The sequence below is a fragment of the Panthera leo genome, chromosome F2 (assembly GCF_018350215.1).
Source record: "Panthera leo isolate Ple1 chromosome F2, P.leo_Ple1_pat1.1, whole genome shotgun sequence".
NCBI classification, from domain to species: domain Eukaryota; kingdom Metazoa; phylum Chordata; class Mammalia; order Carnivora; family Felidae; genus Panthera; species Panthera leo.
In genome coordinates, this window is record NC_056695.1 from 66,810,441 (window position 1) to 66,834,402 (window position 23,962).

Here is a 23,962-nt window from a genome sequence, read left to right on the forward strand (position 1 = left end):
ATGCAAGGACTAGAAAGAAATACAGCAAATATAGCAAAATGGCAATTGTGGCTCTTTTGGGGATGGGATATTCTATAAATATTTTCTCTTGTCTTTTCTGTATATTTTACATTCTACACAGGCATGCACAATGTTCATAAAGCAAGAAATAATCAACTTGCTTTACCGGGCAACTAAAGCTTCGTTTTTGTAGGCTTTCTACCGACCTTTGGACCTGCCTGGATTAACCTGTATGGCTCACCCAGGAACCACAGTCTGATGGATGACTACCAGGAACTGAATGAAGGCTTTGGAGAAGGTGTGTCGTTCAGGGGCAGAATCTTGGTGGAAATTGCTGTGGAGATCCTCTCAGGAGGGGCACAGGAATCTAAGTTTTCCAAGGCATTCAAGGAGCTCAAGTCGTCTTCTAAGGACAAAGACTCCAAGTCTTCCAAAGGCTCCAGTAAAGACAAGGATGATAAGACCGATGGTGGAAAATCCCAGCAGGCTTCAGATAAGACCAACTCAACAGAGGTCGAGGTGGAAACTTTCGATGCACCCCCTGAGGTAGGTCTGAGCACTGCCCCTGTGAGGTGAGCCCAGAGTGGAAGCATCACCAGCCAGCTGTTCCCATGGGCCCCCAAAGGCATGCGCAGGTCTCCTTCTGCAATCCGCTGCCTCTTCCTGACACATCCCAGTCATCTGCTCGTGATAAGTTCCTCCAGTGTCCCCCCAACACACAGATTCCAATGGGAACCAAAGGAAAGGGAAATAAAAGTGTTCTAGGAGACCTGGTGGAAGTAGGTGGTGGGGGGATGGACTGAGCTCCACACATGGCCTCATTTTGTTTAGTTTGTTAGAATAGCATATGCTCTGGTTGTGAGGCATTGTGGGACGGGGAATGAAGAAGAGGAAGAGTGGGTGACAAGTTGGGATACAAGAACTTGAGAAACCTATTGCCCTGCCCAAGCCTGATGTGGGGGGGGGGGGGCGGGAATCACAATTCAAAGGAATGCTTATTTCTGTGTATTACTCAATATTAAGCATGTTAGCATTTTTTCCAGCCTGCTTCTGTATGATGCGAAAGAGATCTGGGTCACCAAGATGAATACTAACTGTGAATATCCCCTCAACTGTTTAGATTAGTAAGAGTAATTTTTGGTTAAGCAAATGAAGGAACTTGTGTTTTGTCAGTAGCAGAAGTGAGTAGATTCCAGCTCTCAACTTGGATGATCTACCTCTGGGGGTGTATCTCTCAGGTCAACCAGACACTCACTTTGGGTGGGGAAGAGAGGCGATGGCTGGTCTGGGTCGGCTTAGCCCTGGTAGAGCCGCTTATTTTTACTGCTGGGATCCAATACATCTTAAGATACAGTGTGGGGGAGAGGTTGGAGCCCAGGGTTGGAAATCTTGGATATTGGTTCTATTCATGGCTCTGATAGTAGCACCTCTCAATGTTTCAGTTTTCTCATCACCACAATGCGGTAGTAATAGTCTCTCTGTGATAGTCATCTCCTGGGGGTAAATGAGGGAGTGCCTGTAAAATGGTCAGCAGGGTTCTTTGCGCATACATGGTAGGCAGGCAATACATTTGCTGTTGCTGTGACCAGTGTTTCTATGGTTTGTTCCCACTACAAGTGGGCAGCTATTTAGAGCTCTCTACCCTGTTGTTTGGACTTACTTTGGGTATTTCGTGGACCTCTCCTGTTCTCCCTTATGAACTTGTATATTGGGAAATATTCTTTGTAAATGTGTACTGTCAGGTTGTTGTGTTTAAGATTGACATTGCCTTGATGTGATTGTATTTATGTGTATTTTTTCAGAGTATATGGAAACTTTGGAAATGACATTTTTTGGACTTGGCCAGAAACTGTGGGTACCTTAAGTAGCCACCCATGCCAATATCCCCTGTATCTGACTCCGTGGCAGTCTTTCCTACTGTTGAGAGACCGGCCATTCTTTTCTAAATAGAAATTGCCAAGTAGGAAGGGCCTAATAGAAGATTTTCTCAACCCAAGTCAATATCTTGAAGATATTTTGCTAATACCACCTGAAAAATAATTCTAGCTGAAAGCAAGGGCATCTGGGAATTCTCATAGAGTGTACATTTTCTACAAGGCCAAGGGCCCATCTTGGCTGTTGTGTAGAAGGAGGTAGGGAAGAGAAATTCAGGTCTCATTCAAACCCTTACTTTTCCTTCCTTCTCTTTTCATCTTTGCTTCTTGTTTGTGGTCAGTTTCTTGCTGGGTTTATTAGTTACCTTTCACTATATAACAATCACCCCCAAATTTAGCAACTTAAAACAAACATTTATTTTCTCTGCGGATGAGGAGTTTGGGAATACCTTAACTTGGTGGTTCTGGCTCCGAATTTTTCATGAGGTTTCAATCAAGATGTTGGCAGGGGCTGCAGTCATCTGACAGCTTGACTGGAGCTGCAGGATCTACTTCCAAGATGGCGCACTCAGGTGGCTGTTGGCAGGGGGACTTGGTTCCTTGTTGGCTGTTGGCAGGAGGCCTCAGTTCCTCACCACATGGACCCTTCATTAAGTGCTTAGTGTCTTCATGGCAGCTGGCTTCCCCTTGAGTGGAGCAGGTGATCCAAGAGACAGCAAGGCAGAAACTTCAATGTCTTTTATGACAAAATCCCTAGAAGCCACACACTGATATGTATGACACATTCTAATTGTTAGAAATGAGTCACTTAAGCCCAGCCCACAGGGGAATTAGGGAGGTGAATTGGGCTCCATCTTTTGAGGGGAGGATTTTCCAAGAATTTGTGGACCTATTTTAAAATTACAATATTGGGTTTCTACCTTCCCCAGAGCCTCAATAGCCCAGAGCTCACCTTACCAACATGGTGAGGTCACCTTCTTATATCATCTTCTTGTTTAGCTCACCAGGGTCCCGAGCTCTTCTCTCCCTTGCTGCAGCCACGCTCTCATTGCGTACCTGGACAAATGAGATCCCATGATTCTGGTTTTTCCAACTTACCCTCATCACTATCATCAAAGCTTATCTCCCTATGCCAAGCTTTCACAGAACATAGCTAATCTAACAGATGATGTGCTCATTTTTCTAAACTGTGTAAACACGTACTGAGTAGCTTCTTGTTTAAACATCATCCTCAATATTGGTAGGAATACATGTAGAGTCTGACTCCATGGAAATTATGATACAGAAGGGGAGGTAAGATATACAAAATAAATGTACAGGAAATAAAAAGTGATAGGTGCAATAATGAGCTACAGGTAAAGTGCTGTTATTTCCTGGAGTGAGTGAAGTATAATAATTAAAATGCTGGGTTCCCAAGCAAGACAGCTGGATTTTAGATGTGGCCGAGTGGCGCAACCTCCGGAGAAACATCGCCTCTGAATCTTCGGGCAAGTGACTTAAGCTCCTTCTTTTATTTCCGATAATAACCTCTACTTCCTAGGCTCAGTGAGGATTTAATGATATAACATATGCAAAGTTCTAAGAACACAGCCTGGCACGTAGTAAGTGCTCAATAAATATTAGGCATATTTGGTAACTTTGAGCAGATATTTTAACCTTTCAGACTGCATTGTCCTCCTATTTACGCAAATAGAATAAAAGCATCTCCCTCTTAGGGTGGTTATGAGAATAATATGAGATAGTAGGTAAAAGTCTTAATACCACATTTGACACGTATTAAGAGCTCAGTAAACATGACCGTCATCATTTTTTCCAGCTCAGGAATCAAGGTATGCTTCCATAAGAAAGGACTGTTTGAGTTAGACCTGGAAGGATGGTTGGATTAAGAGATGAATTCTGGGGGCACCTGGGTGGCTCAGTCGGTTGAGCAGCCGACTTCGGCTCGGGTCATGATCTTGCGGTCCGTGAGTTCGAGCCCCGCGTCGGGCTCTGTGCTGACAGCTCAGAGCCTGGAGCCTGTTTCCGATTCTGTGTCTCCCTCTCTCTCTGACCCTCCCCCGTTCATGCTCTGTCTCTCTCTGTCTCAAAAATAAAGAAACGTTAAAAAAAAAATTAAAAAAAAAAAAAGAGATGAATTCTGTCTGTCGACATACCACGAGTACCATTTTTGTGGCGTTTGTGTGTATAGGCTTTATACAACGTGCTCCATGTGGATGGTCTCATTTCTGCCTCTGTAGGTCCTATGACAAAGTTGGTTTCACAGACAGGGAAAATGACACCCAGGGAGTGGACATGACTTGCCTGAAGTCAACCAGCTAGGAAGTAGCAGGGTTGGGATTTGAAGAAGGGTTCATCTGGCTAAGGAGGCTGCCATCCCTTTTCCAGTCTACATGGCTTACGTTCCCACCAGGTCTCCAAATCCTTTTTAACCTCCTCCCAGCAGGTAAACTTGGCCCCAGGAAGGTGAGATATGTGGCTCTATTGTAGCCAGTGGATACAGTGGCGGCAGGTGGGAGGGGTGTGTGCTTTGTGACTAAGATCCAACATGGGGCCCCCACCCTGTCCAACATTTTCTGGTCAGTAGAAACATTTCCTCCTAAGCCCAACAGCAAGGAGGCTCCTGTGTGAAGGAAGGATCACCCTTTGAGACCTGTTGGCTCTCTGTGGGACAGGGCTCAGGGCTCTTGACTGAATGGGGCTCTTCAGCTCTAAAGCCACAACTGCTTCTTTTCCTTGGATGAACCTTATTGGTTTTTCCATGGAACGTAACAAATCCAGCTGCGAAACCAGGAAGCCCAGACTGTACGGCACTACATCCAGCCTCTTTGCTCAGAAACGTGATGCTGTGTCTTAGCTACATCTGCTCCCTGAACCATCAACTTGTTCCACATCAACAGGGGTCATCTCCAGACAGTGTGGTTTCCTTGGCATGGCTCCTGTCTTGTGACCTGTCATGGTCCTCTCTTCCACAGTGTAGGCTCCTTGAGGGCAGTCTTGGTGGAGACCAGACCTCAAATCTTGGCTGGCTTTAACTTGCTGTGTGACCTGGGGAAGCCCCTTAGTCTCTCTGAGCTTTAGTTTATTTGGATAGAAGGCAGTTGGATCAGATGAACTCTAAAGCCCTTTTCAGTGTAAAAGCAGCTGTGATCCCGGGACTGAGCACCCTCATGCCAGGAATTGCAGTGCTGATAGCTCGTCCTGGAGGCACTGGATTGGCCGATGCTCGCGCAAGTACCTAGCCCTCCTGTCTCTTTCGTTTGGGCTTGTGTTGTTTGGGGAGTAAGGTCTGTCTTTGAGCAGCACCAAGGCGTTGGGTTAGCACATGTCGGAGCCCCAAGCGCACTGGGTCTGTGATCGGAATACTTGGGGAAGTCACTAAACCTAACCTTAAGTTTAGTCTCCTCAGTTTCCTTACCTATAAAATGGGAATGATCCAGATTTTGACCTCTCGAGGTTCTGAAGAGGAAAAAACATAATGTATGTTGTCATCCTGTATAATCCATAAAAAGATGCTCCAGTGTGAAGGTCTGATCCTGTGACTCTGTTTGTTTTCTAAACGGCTGTTCACCTGAAGGTGATTTCAGACCTGTGTTTTAACAATAGCACCACAGAAAGATGCACATACCAACCTTTGCCTTTAAAATAATAATAATAAAAAAAAGATTTTAATCGCAAGGTAGGAGCTCAGAAGGTAGAGATTACATCATTCTAGATAAATGGCTGGATTTGGATGTGTGATTTGTAGGTCCTGGTTCCTGCCTGTCTGATCAGTAGGGAAATGATGTGCCATTTCAGGCTAACATTGACATTCAGAAAATGCCTGAAATGCCTACAAATCACCCTGGACCAGTTAACATCACTAATTCAGCTTATTGGTAATAAAAAAATAGATCCAGGCCTGTATAATATGTTTTTCTTTCTATAGATTATACCAGAAAAATATGAGGAATTTTTACTCTTTGGAGCATTTTTTGAAGCTACCATGATTGACCGGAGGATTGGAGATAAACCCATTAGCTTTGAAGTTTCTATTGGTAAGTACAGATACATGCGGTGCTTGGCACATGGCATTGACTTTATACCTATTTCTTGAATAAATGAGCTAGTGTCTTACATGGAGATGATAGAATTCTGGTGGAAGTTTGCACCTCAGAAAGAAATGAGTAATTCTTCGTTTACTCTAGCGTCAATATGTAAGGGATGGATTTATTTTCATACTTTAATAAAAGGACTAAGAGTATAGTTTGGATTCAGACAGACTTGGATTACTAATCTTGGTTCCATTACGCCTAGGCTCACTTAATTTCTCTGAGTCTCAGTTTCTTCATCTATAAAATGGGAATAATAATTCCTCATAGAGCTATTGCAAGAGTACAGTGAGTTAATACATGCCAAGTCCTGTGCATATTGTAGTTGCTTTTATTGTAACTCCCAAAGATCTTCCTGGGTTGATGCACATCTGGGAAAACCTTTCCAAGAAAGAGCATTCTATTAGAGAATGGCTTGATTCATATTGGAAGCGTCTCCTTTACAGGAGCAGAAGGAAGTGGAGATGGAATCCAGGTAACTTGTGACTTGAGTAGTTTTTGCAAAAGAGAACATAAGATGGATGAAGGTGATGGCCCATCGTCATTGTCAATCTCATTTGTTTGGTCTGACTGTCATTCTTCCCACCTTCATACTGAGATCTTACTTCTCTGCCCTGCAAGGATATGACCGTGGATCCCCTAGGCCAAGTAGCCTGATTCTGCTTGTTGATACCTGGCCTCTCTCCCCTTGCTGCTGCCTCTATAGGTAATTTTGGGAACCTGCTTGATGGAGGGTCCCATCATGGGAGTAAGAAGAAGTCAGCAGAATCAGCTCAAGAAGACATCCTCCCATTGCTGCATGAAGGAGAAGGGGGTGCAGCCCATAATGGTGCCATCCCTGTGGTCTCCACCACTCACCCAGAGAAGCCACTTGTGACAGAAGGGAACAGGTAGGGGACACAGCAGTGCAGAGCATCCAGGGTTCTGACAGTGGGAGTCCGACCTGTTTCTGGGGCTGTTTGATTCAGTTCTTCCCTAAGATCAGAAACATCATTTTTATTTTATGGGAGCAAGGCACAGGCAAGGGCAACATGGTCAGTCTCACTGTACTGAATCTTTCGTGACATGTTGACAACTCTCCAAATGCCACATCCAGGTAATTCATCTAAGGGCAGGACAATGATGATGATGACTGTCCTATCTATAACTGTGAAGCATAACCAGGTAGGAAGGTCAGAATTTAACATTTCAATCCAAATCCTGTTAACAGTTACTATACTCATCTGAACTCTGTGCTATTATGTATATTTATTTTTGACAGAGAGAGAGAGAGAGAGAGACAGAGCATGAACAGGGGAGGGTCAGAGAGAGAGGGAGACACAAAATCTGAAACAGGCTCCAGGCTCTGAGCTGTCAGCACAGAGCCGGACGCGGGGCTTGAACTCACAGACCGCGAGATCATGACCTGAGCCGAAGTCAGACGCTCAACCGACTGAGTCATCCAGGCGCCCCCATGAGCTCTGTGTTATTATGTAAACTCAACTCAGTGGGATTATTGGATACATCATTTCTTATCTTGTTTCTGCCACAGTCAGACTGAAGAACTCAAAAAACAACTGTCAGCCACCAAAAAAAAAAGACCATTTCAGAAAGCAGCTGGGGCATCTCCATGCACACTCACTGATCTTTAACCCACATAAACTTTCAGCATGCAAAGAGAAGTAAAATTCTAGAATTCTGTTGGAAGAAAGTGGTGTCAAGCACCAACCAAGTGATTTGTGAGAGGAAGGGGAAGTCACACACAGCGAGAGTCTTCTGTGTTCTGAGCCTTGGGCCATGAGGAAGAGCTTTAGGATCTCATCGGGTTCTCCTGAGAGAACATAGTACCCCCCCCCCCCCCCCGCCTTTGCCCATGAGGAGATTGGAACATTGCTGGCGTTCATCACTCTCTCTGCTCTTCCCGACCTAGACACGGCTTTCCGAGCACTGTCAGGATCACAAGGACTCCACGTGCATTTCCCCAGATGGCCCTCTTCCCTGAGCAGCAGACCCAGACACCCTCCACTTGGGGGTCCCAAAGTTGTTCACCAGGCTCATGGCCTTCCCAGACAACTTGGCTGCTCTTCCTATCTTTCCCATCTCATGGACTGGTCATCCCACTCTCTGAGTCCTCTGAACCACCAATCAGAAAGTTACCAGCTGTCCTCTTCCCCTTCCTTCCCGCATCTAGTCAGCAATGAAGTCTGGTAAAGTTTGGCTCTCAAGTATTTCTCGTATCGATTGTCATCTCTTTAATTTTGGCCATTGGCATCTTTGACCCGGATTATCCTAAAAATCTCCAACCTGGCTTGGATCTTCAAGAAATTCACCAGACTCTCTGTCAGAGCCAGTTACTCCCTGAACTGACATCATTCATCGGCTGCCTGTGGCTTTCAGGGTTATTTTCAGAGGCCACAGCTTGTTGCCTCAATCCCCATCTACTTCTCTACCACCGTCTCCAGTCACGCCCCAAACTCCGCCTTTCCTCCGGCCACACTATGTCTCTGATGGTTCTCCAAATGTGTCCTGCTGTTTGCTGCTTCTGGGCCTGTGAGGATGGTCTTCCCTCTGCCAGGCAATAAGCCCTCTCCTCAGAACTGTTGGCTCCCGTTACCCTTCAAGGTGAAGCCCACCTTCCCTTCCCTGAATCCCAAGTCTGATTTGGATTTCTAGACTCCTTCCACCAAGCACCAATCACATTGCATTAAGATGTTTTTACTTGTCTGTCTCCCTATTAGACTGTGGACACTCTGAGGGCAGGGACCGTGTCTTATTTACCTGTGTATCTGCTCCTTTCTAAAGCCTGGAACACAGTAAATCTTCATAAATGTTTTGGAATGAGTTAAGGAATTACTATACCTGGGTTTGCTACAAGGTACTATGGAGGCAGAGAGAGGAGGCAGGTAACTTACTTTCCCTGGGGAGGAGGTGAGGAGTTGAAAAAGGGCACAGAAAAGGTGACATCCTAAAAGGTGAGAAGGGGTTTAAGCAGTGAAAAGAGAGTATTTGGGACAAAAGTAAAAATAATCTTAATTATTCATCCCCTCATTTTTAAGTGTGCCCTATATTTTCTAAATCCTGTCCCTCCCATGGACCACCTTCTTTGGGATGTTTTTTTGCTCTCTGGCAGGCATAGTTAGTTGTAAACCCTCCTTTCCATACAGCAACGAGGATCCCAAACTTGAGATGGCCTTTGATGGCTTCTCTGTCTATTCTCAGAACTGAGGAGATCAATGAGTGGGTCCTATAACTGGATCTGCAACTCAGGGAAACGTTTCTGAAATACTCAGAGGCACTCTGCATCCTTTCACTGGAACCAGGCAGTAAAAACCTCCCCACCTTGTTGAACTAGACCATTGGTGACTATGGGTGAGAATGTCAGGAGATCTAATGTGAGAATGGTTTGGGAGGAGATGAGAAGTCTCAAGGCACCCTTGGATGGACTTTATATTAGTGCTGGCCAGCGGGATCAAGGAGACCCAAATGAATCATGCTGATGTTTCCTGGGCTTTCCGTCTCTCAGAAATATTCCTCAGTCACTATATTGAGGCTCTGCCTACCTAGTGGCAAACCAGGGTGGCAGTAGCTAAATTGAAAGATCCTGTGTCTATACCACACCCATATGTGCGTGCACACACACATGCTTGCACATGCACACGGTCACGCAATTGATTTGTGTGTTGCCTTCATTAAAGTAAATTAAACTCCTTGTGTTTGGTCTGGGCTTTCCAGTTTTAGAAAGCACATGCATTCACCTACAATTTATGTATTAGGCTGGAGTTCAGGAATGAGACGAGAGCACAGGACATCCCATGGCAGTTCATCATCTCCTTCTCAGGGCTCTAAGGCTACCCTTGCCCAAAGTCACAAGCCTGGTCTGGTGTCAGAGCAGCCATTCAAACTGGCAGTCTTCTCTTTCCACTGGCAGCACGGTGCCCTCATGGTGCCCTCCCATCTGCTGTGCTCCATCTGTACTGTTTGCCAGAGACCACAGCATCGCAGTCCCAGACCCAGTAAGACTAGGAGGACTCTGGGAATCAAAGAGGAGAAGGCCCTGAACATCATTAGCACAAAATAATCTGAGCCACAGAAACCTTGGAACAAAGGACAAAATCTGGGTGAGAATGTATTTTGTAGGATTCTCGGTGCAGTAATTTTAAAGGAGATGAAAGCATTTTAATTTCTAACTTTTTAATTAATTTATTTTTTGTTCTCCTGCTGTAATAACAACCCCAGTCTCAGCCAAGAACTAATTTGGCTTCTCTTCTAAATGGACACCTGCTGGTTTATCTTCTACAGAAGAGACACCGGACACCTTTGCTAATTTTATGGTCTCCAGAAGAAATTTGGGTTGGACAGCTAAAAAGAACAACCATCCATTCTTTCAGGCTGGAGTCCTCTTCAGCTTTTTGGGATGGAAACAGCTTTCTCTCCCTTGGTCTCTCCTCTGTCTGCCTCTATGGGTGTGTGACTCCAAACCCTGTCCATGTTTATCAGGCCACATGTCTCACCCTGCCCATTTTGAGAACTTTGCCTTGGGCTTCCTGTCACATTTCTCTTTTTGCGGTCCCAGATGTTTCTGGGAAAATTAGAGGGGCTTGGGGAAAACCTAGTCAAGAATATAGCTGCCATGGGGCGCCTGGGTGCCTCGGTTGTTAAGGGTCCGACTTCGGCTCAGGTCATGATCTTGCAGACTGTGGGTTTGGGCTCTGCGTCAGGCTCTGTGCTGACAGCTCAGAGCCTGGAGCCTGCTTCGGATTCTGTGTGTTCTCTCTCTTCCCCTCCCCCACTAATGCTCTCTCTGTCTCAAAAGTAAATAAACATTAAAAAAATTAAAAAAAAAAAAAAAGAATATAGCTGCCCTTAGGGAACATCAACTTTTTGCCACACTTCTCCCACCTTACCTGCCTTACCCCATCCCTTTCCTCCCTGGGAGCCAAAACCGACAAATTAGTTCCTTGTTTTGTGTCTTCGATCTCCCACTGTTAGCTGTCTTATTCTCATCAGCATTTAAGCATATCCAACTGCCACCCTTAAACACTTCCTTTGGCTCCACATCTCCCCATCTGGCTACTTTGCTATCCCTCTTATCCCTTCTTAGCCAAGTAGGTAACCTGCATTATCAGCACCATGGCCTGGAAATAGTACATATTTGATTCATGGATGGATGGATGGATGACGGGTGGATGGATGCATGAATGCATAGATGCATGCATGGATGGATGGGTGGATGCATGGGTAGATGAATGCATGAATACATGCATGCATGGATGGATGGACAGATGGATGCATGGATGGATGGATGGATGGCCATATGGTTGCTGCAGTTTAGATTCTTCATCCTAATTAATAATATATTATGCTCTTACAGTTTTATAGCAATTTCATTCACGTCTGTTATCTCAATTTATTTTCACACAGTGGATAGCTTACAGACATTAAAATGAAAATGTTGGTTTTTCTCTCTCCTCTCCTCTCCTCTCCTCCCCTCCCCTCCCCTCCCCCCCTCTCCTCTCCTCCCCCCCCCCTCCCCTCCCTTCCTCTCCTCTCCTCTAATCTGGAAAGAGAAGTTCCTCCTTGAAGAAGGCTTGCTTGATAAACCCTGCCCCCTGGTGCTCAGCTCTAGGCTTTGTCCTGCGTCTGATGGCGGTAGCTGTTAGTACCTTTCCATTGTAGCCATATATCTGTTCATTGTTTATTGTTCATGGGTCCCCAATTAGAACACAGTGAATAATTTGATTGTTTTGTCACCACCCTTCCCCACCCCACAAAGACCATACAACACATGAACATGTGGCTGGAATTGCCTGAAAAATACCAATTGCCAACTAACTTCAAGACCTAACCTGTTTTCACAGGAATTACAACTATTTGCCTTTTGACGCCAAGAAGCCCTGTGTCTACTTTATCAGTTCTTGGGGAGACCAGACGTTTAGGCTGCATTGGTCCAACATGCTGGAGAAAATGGCGGACCTGCTGGTAGGTGACTCTCACAGGTGATGGATTTGAACATTGGGCAGCTGGAGGCAAAAGGGACCTTTTCATTCACACAGTAGAGGGTCTTGACCTTAATTTAAATGCAAATAAATTGTGGCTGCTGCACGAGGGCACATAGTTTCTACCTTCTGGACCTAAGGGAATGAGAATACGTTTTGACTTTAAATAAAACTGTCCGGATTAGAATCTCTGTTCTGCTTCTTAACATTAATGGACCTAAGGATAGACTGTTTTCCTAATCAGGATATTAGGGCAGGAGATAGACAACTTTCTCACAGAACTGATGGAGCCTGGCTTCAACTGATAGAAAATCCTACACCCTTCCTATGGCAGAGAATTGCCTATACGGTGAAGTCCTGCCACTTCTCCAGTCCTGCCTCTCACATACTTTCTCCCTTGTTCCCAGCGCACTGGACTTTTTGTTTCTCGAAGAAACCAAATTCCTTTATGCCTCATAGCCACCTCCATGATGTTCTGTCTGCCTGAGCTACTTTTCCCTCCACGCTTTGCCTATGTAACCCCTTAACCTCCACAGCACAGTTTCAACTACTTCCTCAGAGAGGCCTTCTGACTTCTCCCCCTTACTCTCTCCTGTAATACCCTGTGCTGTACCTTCAGGGCTCTCCGGATTTTACAATTGATTGGTGTGTTTATTTGGTCAATAACCATTTCCTACTGTTCTGTGGCATCTGGCATAGTACCCGGCACCTGAAAGGGGCCAATAGTTATTTGAGGGATTGAAGGGAAGTGTTTATAACAGGGCCAATATACAACGGCTGCCAGATTGTTCCACCCAACCCCAGGGAGGAAGGCACCCCTGGGAACTCTGCTTCTCTGGGCTCTTGAGCCTGCCCTTCGTGGTTTCTTTGTGCCTGCTCTCATATTTCTCTTCTCACACCACACAGCTCATTGGGGCGCCCTCTACTTTCTGTCCTGCCATGCCTCACCAGGTGACCCTCTTATTCCATGAAAGCCTATGCTAAGGAAAGAACAAATTTCTCTCTCTCTTTTGCTTTATAATTCTGTCTCTAGTTGTGTGAAACAAAGCATTGCCTCTGGTCTTGGGGATTCCTGGCATCATGGAGATAAGAGTCTGAGGGCGATTTGGTGTCACATTATGTGGAGGCCACAGACTTGCTTTGTAAGGCTGGTTTTGCTTCTCCTTCAGGCAAAATATCTTAGACAGTGTATTTATAGAATTAATCCAAGCAATGCAGCAGCGCTGGCCTGGAGGAGGGGTCTCTCAGGTTCTACAGGGTCTATCCCACTCCAGTAGGTAAACAGAAGTTACCCGGCGCGGAGGGGCGTGGTTTGCTGTAGGCTGGTCCCGCCTCTACTGTGGGCCCAGCGGACCAATCCTCGAGGCCCCACCTTGGTGGTGGTGGGGAGAAAAATGGCGTCCCCCCAGTCTCTTCTCCACCACCCGGTGTTCCAAATCACTCCTTTGGAGCCATCCTCATTGTGTCACGGTCGCAGACGAGACTCCTGTGCCCCGGCGCTTGACAAACCAAAGCAGAATGCCTCCCTAGAGGCCATAGCTGCCTTTACCATTCATTTGCAATTCCTTTCTCAGTGCCACATCCCTGCCATGCTTGGTGTATCATGCCTAACATGACTGAATGTTTGTTTACTAAGCACTAGGCACCGTCTGAAGAAGTCCACACCTCTCTATGGTGGTGCTATAGGTGGGCGCTCTTATCAACTGACTTTGCACAAAAATGGGCATGCGGGGGTTAGTTCAGTCATAAGGATAGAATCTGGATTTGAACAGAGGTTGCTTGACACTACACCTATATTTTTAACCACTCCACAATTTGCCTATTCTTATAGTGAAGGGGGAAGAGGGAAACATATGTCCCCAGACATCAGACTTTGATGTGTAATACAATTTTTATAGATTCTGGCAAAGCAGTGATAACATGCCTTTTGAGTGCCGTATCCCTCCATTGAGTGCCACTGAATGGAATACTAGAATTTAGGCCTAAAAAGAAAAGTATGATTATTAAATACGCAAGCATAAAGCCATTGTCATATGCAACCTGTCCTCTTCTCCTATACCACCTCACCCACTGCCCCAAACTCCTATAATCAGAAGAATTGATGCCCTTTAAATCAGGATTATTCAGTATTACTATATTCCCATATAATCAATTGACTTGAACGTTGCTTTTGAAGTTTTTTATGTCATATCTAATTTGATCTCCTTTGTTAGGTATTTCCTGACATGAGTTTCCCCCCACGGTAGACGCCAAATAAAGGATTCCCTGTTAGGAAATGATCTGGAATAGGAATGATGGGTTTGAGCAAGGCAGGAGAAGACTTGTCTTTGGACTGATTCCAATGAAGAAAAGGAAGTTTCAAAGTTAGAATGCAGCAGCATTTCCCAGTTCAGACACAAGAAAATGAGGGAAACCTTCCTTCATTTCTAAAACACAAAATCAGCAAAATATGTCTGAGATACTTCAATCAGGGTCTCCACTACAGGGTCTCCTTCTGCCCCTCAGCCCTCTACCCCTATGGTTCGTTTCCAGGAAGAAAGTATAGAAGAAGTGAGAGAATTGATCAAGATTTCAGAGAAAGCATCAGAAGATAAAATGAAGATGGTGCTCAGTGACTTCATCAGTCAAAGCAGGTACCGGGAGAACAGCTGGCATGTGGGTTGCTGAGCTTATATGGAATCAGCTTTTAATTACCTTAGAAAATAGTTGATTTCACATGCATTCAGAGAGGCATTTTATAGTGTTCTATCCATCTTTATTTCGTTCAGTAATTTAGCCGGCACTTGTGGGCTCACGGTTGCTTCCTGACACTTAACTAAAGCATAAAACAAAGGAAAAAAAAAAAGAAGAGGGAGAAAAGAAAGACTCACTGCAGAGACTTTTTAATGAAGCAAGAAAAATGCTAGTAATGTTATGCCAAGCACGCGTCTACATCTGGTAGATACTCAGCAACTATTTGACAATTAGATTGGATAATAAATCAAATACTATTTAGTAGAATTTTTTCAGATAACATAGCAAACACCAATTAAGGACTCTGATTCCAGGTGGCAAACAATAATAATAAAAGATTTAAAACTAGAGCATATTAGTTACCTATTATGGAGTAACAACTCCCAAATTTAGTGACTAGACAGTATGTATGATCTCTGTTTCTGTGGGTCAGGAGTCCAGCTGTGGCTTAGCCACAGTTTAGAGCCTCTCAGAGACGCCAATCAAGGCATGGGCTGGGGCTGCAGTTACTGAAGGCCCGGTGGGCAGGCTTCACCGCCAAGCCCACTCATATGGTTTTTTGCGAATTCGGTTCTTCACGGGCTGGTGGATTGAGGACTTCAGTTCCCTGACTGCTTGTTGGCAGTCAGCCTCAGTTCCTCACCACGTGGACTACTCCAGGCTCCTCACGACATGGCGGCTGACTTCATCAGAATGAACAAGCAAGAAGAGTCAGAGCATGCCAGCAAGATGGAAGTCATGGTCTTTTATAACCTAATCTTGGAAGTGACCCCCATCACTCTTGACATACTCTACTATGAGCAAGTCACTAGGTCCAGTGCACGTTCAAAGGGAGGGAATTACACAATGGCAAGAAAAGCAGGAGAAGGTCACTGGGGGGGGGGCATTGTAGGGGCTTGTCTACTACAGAAGGAAACAACCTGGATTAACTCTTGAAATTAATTAGGTGAAGAGTTGGGCAAAAATGAGAATTTATCATAATGACGGGCGCCTGGGTGGCTCAGTCAGTTAGGCATCGCTTGATTTCGGCTCAGGTCATGATCTCAGTGTGGTGAGATTGAGCCCTGTGTTGGGCCCCACACTGGGCATGGAGCCTGCTTAAGATTCTCTCTCTCTCTCTCTCTCTCTATCTCTCTCTCCCTCCCTCCCTCCCTCCCTTTCCCCCTCCTCCCTTGCTCATGCTGTCTCTAAATAAAAAAATGAAAGAAAGAAAAGAAAAGAAAAAAGATTAAGTCGTAATGGAAGCAATGAGAAGGGGTGGAGATTCATTTGATGGAAGGCAAAATCTACTAGATAGGGGGTAGCTAAATAGCTAAATTCTGGTGTTTTGCTTTATAAGTTCTGTCTTTGCTAATCTCTCAGTTACCCATCATTTTTGCTTTATAAAAGGAAAGCAAACAAAACCTGCAATTCTCTTTGAGCATCTTTAAAAAGCTTCATGATCTCATATTTCTAGAAACTGCGTGTGGGCAAATTATAGCTCAATAATTTTCTATATTAGGGGGCTACTTGGGGTGATGATCATTCCCCTTTCCCTACAAGTTTACAAGCAGCTGAAAACATATTTATGAGGGTCAGACAGAGATCAAAATGTTAGTTAGTTTTGTATTTGGTAAACTTGGATTTGAGAAAGCAGCTTGGACCTGAGGTCAAGGTGGGCTTCCTGTTTCCTCCCCGCTGCGACCCCTTCATGGTGAGGCAGCTGGACTTCTGGGGCTTCTCCCCAGGAAGGGACAGGTCACTTGCCACAAGAAGGTGAGGAGGCCGTCCACAGGTCGCAGCAGGCTGGGTATGAAAGATGAAGGATGAACACAAACAGGTGCCGTGGTCATTTACTCCAATTTGATTGAGGGAATCAATGATTTTTCCCCCTGTGAGAAAGGGAGAGAGAGATCAGAAGTCAGAAGTGTCCACCGTGTCTCATTAAGCTGGTCCGTTCGGGAGTGGAATGGAGTTTCTTGTGTGTCTCAGAAGGTAGACGTGTGGCAACAAGATGCCTTCTTCAAAATATAATTCTTCATATTCTTTTTAAACATTAAGGGAAAATGGGGTGCCTGGGTGGCTCAGTCAGTTAAGCATCCGACTTCGGCTCACGTCATGATGTGGTTCGTGGGCTCGGGCCCCCTGTCGGGTCCTGTGCTAACATCTCAGAGCCTGGAGCCTGCTTCGGATTCTGTGTCTGCCTCTCTCTCTGCCCCGCCCCTGCTTGCACTCTCTCTCTCTCTCTCTCTCTCTCTGTCTCAAAAATAAACATTAAAAATTGTTTTGTTTTAATTAAAAAATAAATAAATAAAAATTAAGAGAAAATGTCACTTGACTAGTATGTCCAAAGAGAATTGCTGGTGAGGTTTCCGACTCTGACGTAGGACCAGGGAGTGTGGTGTTTTCCCCTTTTGTTTCCTTTGTTGTTGATCTTTTTCTTCACAGTATTACATGCTCATCTTACCAAAAGAAAAAAAAAAAAAAGGTAGGAATGTATGAAGAAAAAGTGTTCTCAATTCTCTCTCCAATCCCATTTTGCAGAGACAAGTTGATTTGTCCTCCTGGATTTTTTTTCCTGTGCATTTGCAGACCCACACATTCATGAAAACACTATATTTTTCCACAAATGTCACACACTTTGTTCAGCAGGTTGCTTTTTCACTCCACCAACTAGCACTGGAATCTTTCTACAGTTGTATGTGATGGTCCTCAGTAGTTAATTGTGTGATATGTGTCACTTACTTAACTGGTCTCTGATATATTAGTTGCTTCTAATTATTTTGCTACTATAAACGATGCTACAGTAAGCATTACTGTGTAAACATATTCTTGCAAAATTTTTCAGTTGTTTTTGAAGGACAGAATTCTAACCTAATTTTTGGATCAAATTATATAGACGTTTAATTTTTGGCAAGTGCTGTCAAATCGTCTCTTAAACAATTGGTGGAGGAGAGTGACTATTTCCCCACCTTAACTATTATCCAATAGGTGAAAATGGTATTGATTTTAATTTGCATTTAACTTTTCACTAATGAGGGCAGTATCTTATTTCCCTATGTTTTAAAGCCTCTTATATTTCTTCTTCAATTACATGCATAACCTCTACCACTTTCTTATTGACCACATTTTTAACATCATCCCTCCAAGTGTTACTACTCGTCATTGGTAGGGTTTTTAACATGGGAGGACGTACTCCAGTATGGAGTCTAAAATATTTTTTACATACAACTTTTCAGGAAACTCTTGGTGTGTGTTAAATGTGTAAGATGATGGAAAACTGCATTATTTTACGTGTGGTGTTACGACCTTGGATAGCAATCACAATAGATATGTATATGAAACCAAGTAGGAAAACAAACCTCTATTCCCCAAAATTAATGTGGGGTCTGGGGATCATTTCCAATCCTCACTTTGTCTCTTAGAAAAGTTAGTGCACCATTGCTTAATTCTTTGGTTTTTTTTTTTTTTTTTTTAATGTTTATTTGATTTTGAGCTAGAAAGAGAGCGAGTAGGGGAGGGGCAGAGAGAGAGGGAGAGATCTGAAGCACTGACAGCAGAGAGCCAGGCCTGATGCGGGGCTCACACTCACCAACAGTGAGATCATGACCTGAGCCAAAGTCCCACACTTAACTGACTGAGCCACCCAGGTGCCCCCACCACTGCTTAATTCTAAATGAGAAATCTTGGTTCCGTGGCTCCATCAACTTTCCCATTGTATTGCAGGAAGTGTATGTGCAAATCTCTGGAAGTACATAAATGGATTTTCACTAAGTAGGTTTCCAAATTGTTATTCTTCTCTTATAGTGCCTTTATCTCTGAAGCAGAAAAGAAGCCCAAGATGTTGAACCAAACCACTTTAGATAAGAAACGACTTACGCTCTGTTGGCAGGAGCTGGTATGTGAAAATCTATTTATACTTTGAACAGAATTAAAACATGTGCTTTAAAAATAAACCTCATGGATGAGGCATAGGTCATAGACCAGATGAGGATAATGTTCTAAAGGTTCTACATCTGCGTGATGTAGAAGCATGAGTGAGAAGGGGATATATGGGTAAGTTGGAAAGGAATGAGCATTTACTGAATGTTTATAAAATGATCTAGAAGCCCACCAGTCCTATATCCTATTCTGATGGATTTCCTCTTTGACCATTTTCTCGACATTTATATTTTGTCAAAGGCATAGACTTCTTTGCCTCACAAATGGAGAGACCAAACAATAACTGTTGTTCCCCTGCTCAGTTTTCTTCCATTAAAAATTGTGAAGAGGTGTAAGCTTTCTTGACATCAGGGCAGGAGCTGATACCTCTCTGTGCCCTGGAGAACCCGCACAGCTCTGCATGCCTCACAGATCCTCAGTCCCTGTCGAATGAGTGATGGTTGAGAAATGCCAGACCAGGTTAGACCCTGGCTTATCTCACCTCGAAAATTCAGCTCCAGCAGTGGCACCAAGGGACATTTTGTAGGAGGCCGTGATAATTCTGCAAAGAAAAATGACTCGATGTTTGACTGGTCAGGGGCATTTTGAAGATGCAAGTGGGGCTCAGCGAGATTAAAGGATTTTTTTTAAAGGTCACAGTTATATTAATCATCGTCTAGACACTAAGACCCAAGTGTCGAAACTGGTTCACCTTTCTTTCCAGGATAATAAACAAGGGTTTATGTACTCCTCCTCTGTACTCCAAGGGAGGCCAGATTTTCACTGTATAGATCTTCCTCCTGCCCCATTTCTTCTTTAGCCCCTCCGGCTGCCTTTCCCTGTCTCTGCAACATCCATCCACTACATATTGCCCACAGAGCTCTGTATTGAGAAATACAGAGTTTTCTCGACATCCAACAGTCCTTGACCCACACGAGTCCACGCATTCAATATCTTGTAGTGGCCCAGCAGTCCCTCCTCATCTCTGGACCTGTATTTCCACCCTCCCAGTGGACACATCACTGCTTGTCTCACAGCGCCTCCAACTCAACCCATCCTATTAAACCCATCGGCTTCCAATCTGACTTTGTTCCACGTCCTCTGTTGGCACGACCAGCTGCACTTGTTGCTCCAACCAGAAGCCTAGACTCAACTTTAAATCTTTACTCCTAACCCTCCATAGTCGATCTGACCACAGGCCCTGTTGCTTCCTCCCCTTAAAGACTCTGGAACTTGTTCCACTTCTTCATCCTCAGGGTTGCTGCCTAAACTGAGTTCCTTAGCACCCACTAGGCCCAGACCGTGGCTTCCTCCAACCCAGACCACAACCAGAATGGTCTTCCCAAAGCACAAACCTGATTAGATCGCCATTGCTTCAAAAATCAGTGGCATTTGTCAGTCCTACATACCTTCTATCTGTAATTGGTTCCTCTGTCTGGACTTTCCTTTCTCTTCTTATCACCTGATGAATTCCATTCCTTTTTAAAGACCCAGTGTAAATGTCATGGCATCTATAAAACCGAGCTCTGCCTTTCCCTGGTCCCCTGATGTTTTGCACATATATTGCTTTTAGCTCACCAAACTGTCAAGTCTCAGGGAAGGAAGCCTGTGTCTTCCCCTGTCCTAGGCCTTGGCTCCTAGGACAGTACCTGATACAAAGCAAGTATTTAGTCCTCCTGGCCAGCATGTACCTAAGGCTTCCTATGTGCCAGGCCCTGTGCTAGGTGCTGGGAACACAGCGCTGTAAGTACTTGGCACTCGCCCCTGAGGAATTGATTGATTGATTGACTTAGTCATTCTGCAAACACGTATTTAACACCTGCTGTGTGTCAGGAACTCTGCCAGACACTGAGAATAAGTAAGAACAAGGTAAGAACAAACCAGAGGAGGTCCCTGCCCTAGTGAAGTTTATATTTGAGGGGAGTAGACGGAAGATAGAAAGGTAAGCAACAAATAAACAAAATGATTACAGGTTATGGTTACGAAGGAAATTTTGTAAGGCCGTGGTGATCAGGAAAATGTGGGGGACGGGACGCAGTGGTGACATTGAGGCTGAGGCTTGGGAAGGAACGAGCTGTGCAGAGTCCAGGAGGAGCATCTGAACAAGAGGAAAGCCCATGCACACCGGTCTTGAGGTCGGACTGAGCTTGATGTGTTCTGGGCCTTCTTGAGGACCAGTGTGCCTGGGGCCCAGTGTATGAAGCGATACAAGATGAAGCAAAGAGTAGGCAAGGCCCACTCACGCAGGGTCTCAGAAATCACTATAAATGTTTGGGATTTCCTCTGTACAAAAACACGGCTGAATGGATGTTCCAAACTCTCAGACGGCTGTGAGGAGCAATGAGGATTAATTCAGCAGGTAGGGCTTTGCCTGGCACAGGGTAAGAACTCAATACGTTTTAGTTACTGGATTTGGGTCCTGGCTAACAGAGCCTTGGGACCTTGACAAACCTTTGACTTTTCCAGGCCCTGGCTTCTCATCTAGCAAACAAAGGTGAGATGATATTCACTGCCTCCGTATGTCTATGACATTTCTATTAAATGGGCAGTGTGCACACTGGCAGACCCTGAAACAGCCCCATGAATGGCTTGGTGTGGAACTTGACAAGCACCTTCAGGATTCTCCAGCGACAGGACAGTACTTATGTCCAGATATCTAGAAAAACCCACATGGACTCCTGTCTTGTTTCAGGAAACAATGGCCAAGGAAGCCAAGGCAATCATTCAGCAGCAGAAGAAAAAATTATCTCTTGATGAAATGATCCATGAAGCCGAAATCTTTGTGGAAAAAATCCGCTTCCTTGTTGATGAGGTAATCAACTCTAAAGGCAAACTTCCTTTGGGAGATTAGAACAGATATATTCCTAGTGAAGTTTGAATGTTTGATAAGGACAAAAGGCAGAGAGCAATGCTTTCTTCTGAGCCCTGCAGAGCTGAGCAGTCACTATTAGTTTAGGCATGAGAATGGAGATTTTTAAATTAAGCCAAACATGTACAGCTTTATTGATTTTTTAATGAAGCCTGAGTATTCAGCAGAAATAAAAAGCTTGTTGCTTAATGGAATCAGGAAAAGTCAAAATAAGTATGGGACCTTTGATTAGTTTTCAACTGTAAGTGGACTTAAACTCATATCCAGTAAAAGTCAGAACAGCTTCTCCTTTAAAGTCAGTTGTAAACAGTATCTTTTGTGACTTCTAGAATGTTCTAAAAAGGTCCACATATTTGCTTCTGTCAGATGCTGGGTTTTTTATGGGAAGGTTTCAAGGAGAGGTACAGAACATTACTGCTTCTGTCAATCTCAAAAGTTGTATATCTTGTTGCAAATCCATCATTCCCTGGGGACATAATAAACAGTGAGACAGGAAGTCATTTTAACAGATTCAGGAATTTTAATAAGCACCCAGAAGGTTCAAACCAAGCATCAGGACTTTAGGTCTGTGAAGGACCAACCCTCTGGCTAGGGAAACCTCCTCACTGATGTTTCTGTTTCCGTATAAGGAGAGAAGGGATGCCTCTTGGAGAACAAATTATGCCAGAGGATTATGGGGTTAGAGAGGCAGAGCACCCACTTCGAGCCCAGGAAAATAAAAGCGTACTTTGTGACAGTGTACCTCCCTTTTGATTGGGTAGCTATGTTGGCTCAGAAATATGCATTTCAAACACAACATAATGGGCCTCTTGGCAGGGAATTCTGTAATTCCTATCTTGATTAGCTCGATTTTAAAGTAGAATTTAATGTGCAAGTTAGTCAAATTTCCCCTGAATAACAACCTAAAATAGAGCTAAAATACTTGGCAACCATATTTTAGGTCTAAAGTCCCTTGTAGAATTGTTTTTCCTTCCTTAAGAGCAAATAGAGGGGTGCCTAGGTAGCTCAGTCAGTTAAGCATCCGACTTTGGCTCAGATCATGATCTCACGGTCCGTGAGTTTGAGCCCCGCGTCAGGCTCTGTACTGACAGCTCAGAGCCTGGAGCCTGCTTCAGATTCTGTCTCCCTCTCTCTCTGTCCTTCCCCCACTCTCACTGTCTCTCTCTCTCTCTCTCAAAAGTAAATAAACATTAAAAAAAAAGAGCAAATAGAAAGACATTCATGGATTTTTGTTTTTGCTTTTTTTAAAAATATTCTGGAAAGCTACCTGGCTCTTAGGAGAACCAATGTTTGAGGCTAAATCATTACATGATTACAAAAAAACAACAACAAAGGGGAAGATGTTTGTTCCATAGATGGAGAAAAGCAGGTCACCAAAGATGCCAAATCATGGGTCCAACTTGTGTCTCCTCAAAGCACAATAGCCAAGTTGGACATATGGGGTTTGTATGTACTTAGCAGTCATGACACAAGGCTTTCTCAAAGAAGCTACACTTAACGTGCTTGACTGCATAGATGTTTAAGTGCCTTGATGGTTTAAGTCACAGGATGTATTTTTCAGACAGGGACTGTTTCCGGGAGGAGAGTTCTGGAAGGGTACTTGTTAAGCACCAACCCATCAAATCCATTCCCCTCTGTTGCCACAGCCACAGCACACCATCCCCGATGTCTTCATCTGGATGCTCAGCAACAACAAGAAGGTGGCATATGCCCGCATCGCCTCCAAAGACGTGCTCTATTCCCCTGTCGGTGAGCAGATGGGCAAACACTGTGGGAAGATCAAAACTCATTTCCTCAAAGTAAGTCTGCACTATTTTTGACTCAACGATAGGAAATCTCTGCTTTTCCTGAGTCTCTCAGCATTCTTCATGTGTGTCCATGTCCCTGACTTTTCCCCCAAACTTTCAAAGGTCTGAGGACAGACAGCTGAAACACCTTGTCTCCTCTTGATTCAAATTGTGATTTAGTAGACCGTCTTGAGGCTGAGTATTCCCCAGTTTTCCAATTACCATGTCAACAGACATAAAGTTGTTTTTTTTTTTTTTTAATGTAGCAGATGTACCTCAAGGTTGCTTTAATTTTTATTTCTTTGGTCACTAGGAAAACCAACCATTTTTCTATTAGTTTTCTCTCTACCTTTTCTCTTGTGTGATTTGTCCATGGCATCTCTTCACATGAGTTCATCTATGTTTAAAAAAAGAAAAATTTCAAGGAAAATGACAAGAGAAAAGGTTTGTATTTCACAGAACTGGCAGTTCGGGATTCCTGGTGGCTTCCAATTGTGAAATTTCATCTAGGTTCCCTGTACCCTTCATGAAGACCGGTCACCTGATGCCTCCCCTGAGGCCTCACAAGTGGACAATCATAGGTAGAATCTCTGGATGGATCCTACTGTTTCTTAGTCAAAATTGGAACCTTTCTTGGAGACCCTGGGTATTCTACCTATACTATAAATTTCTATCCCAGAAATAGACTTGAGAAAATATGGAGAAAGAGTGGTCCAGGGGCTTGACACACACCAGT

The 23,962-nt window shown here is 44.3% G+C and overlaps 1 protein-coding gene across 1 annotated transcript in view; it reads left to right on the forward strand.

Annotated features, from left to right (window-relative positions):
• Positions 1–23,962, forward strand: part of FER1L6 (fer-1 like family member 6) — a 137,043-nt gene that overhangs the window by 35,948 nt on the left and 77,133 nt on the right. Inside the window, exons 11-18 of the mRNA XM_042924123.1 lie at positions 194–546; positions 5,800–5,908; positions 6,669–6,852; positions 11,800–11,920; positions 14,470–14,570; positions 18,457–18,547; positions 21,263–21,382; positions 23,086–23,238. Coding sequence (XP_042780057.1) covers positions 194–546; positions 5,800–5,908; positions 6,669–6,852; positions 11,800–11,920; positions 14,470–14,570; positions 18,457–18,547; positions 21,263–21,382; positions 23,086–23,238 — 1,232 coding nt within the window. The remainder of the gene's footprint in view (positions 1–193; positions 547–5,799; positions 5,909–6,668; positions 6,853–11,799; positions 11,921–14,469; positions 14,571–18,456; positions 18,548–21,262; positions 21,383–23,085; positions 23,239–23,962) is intronic.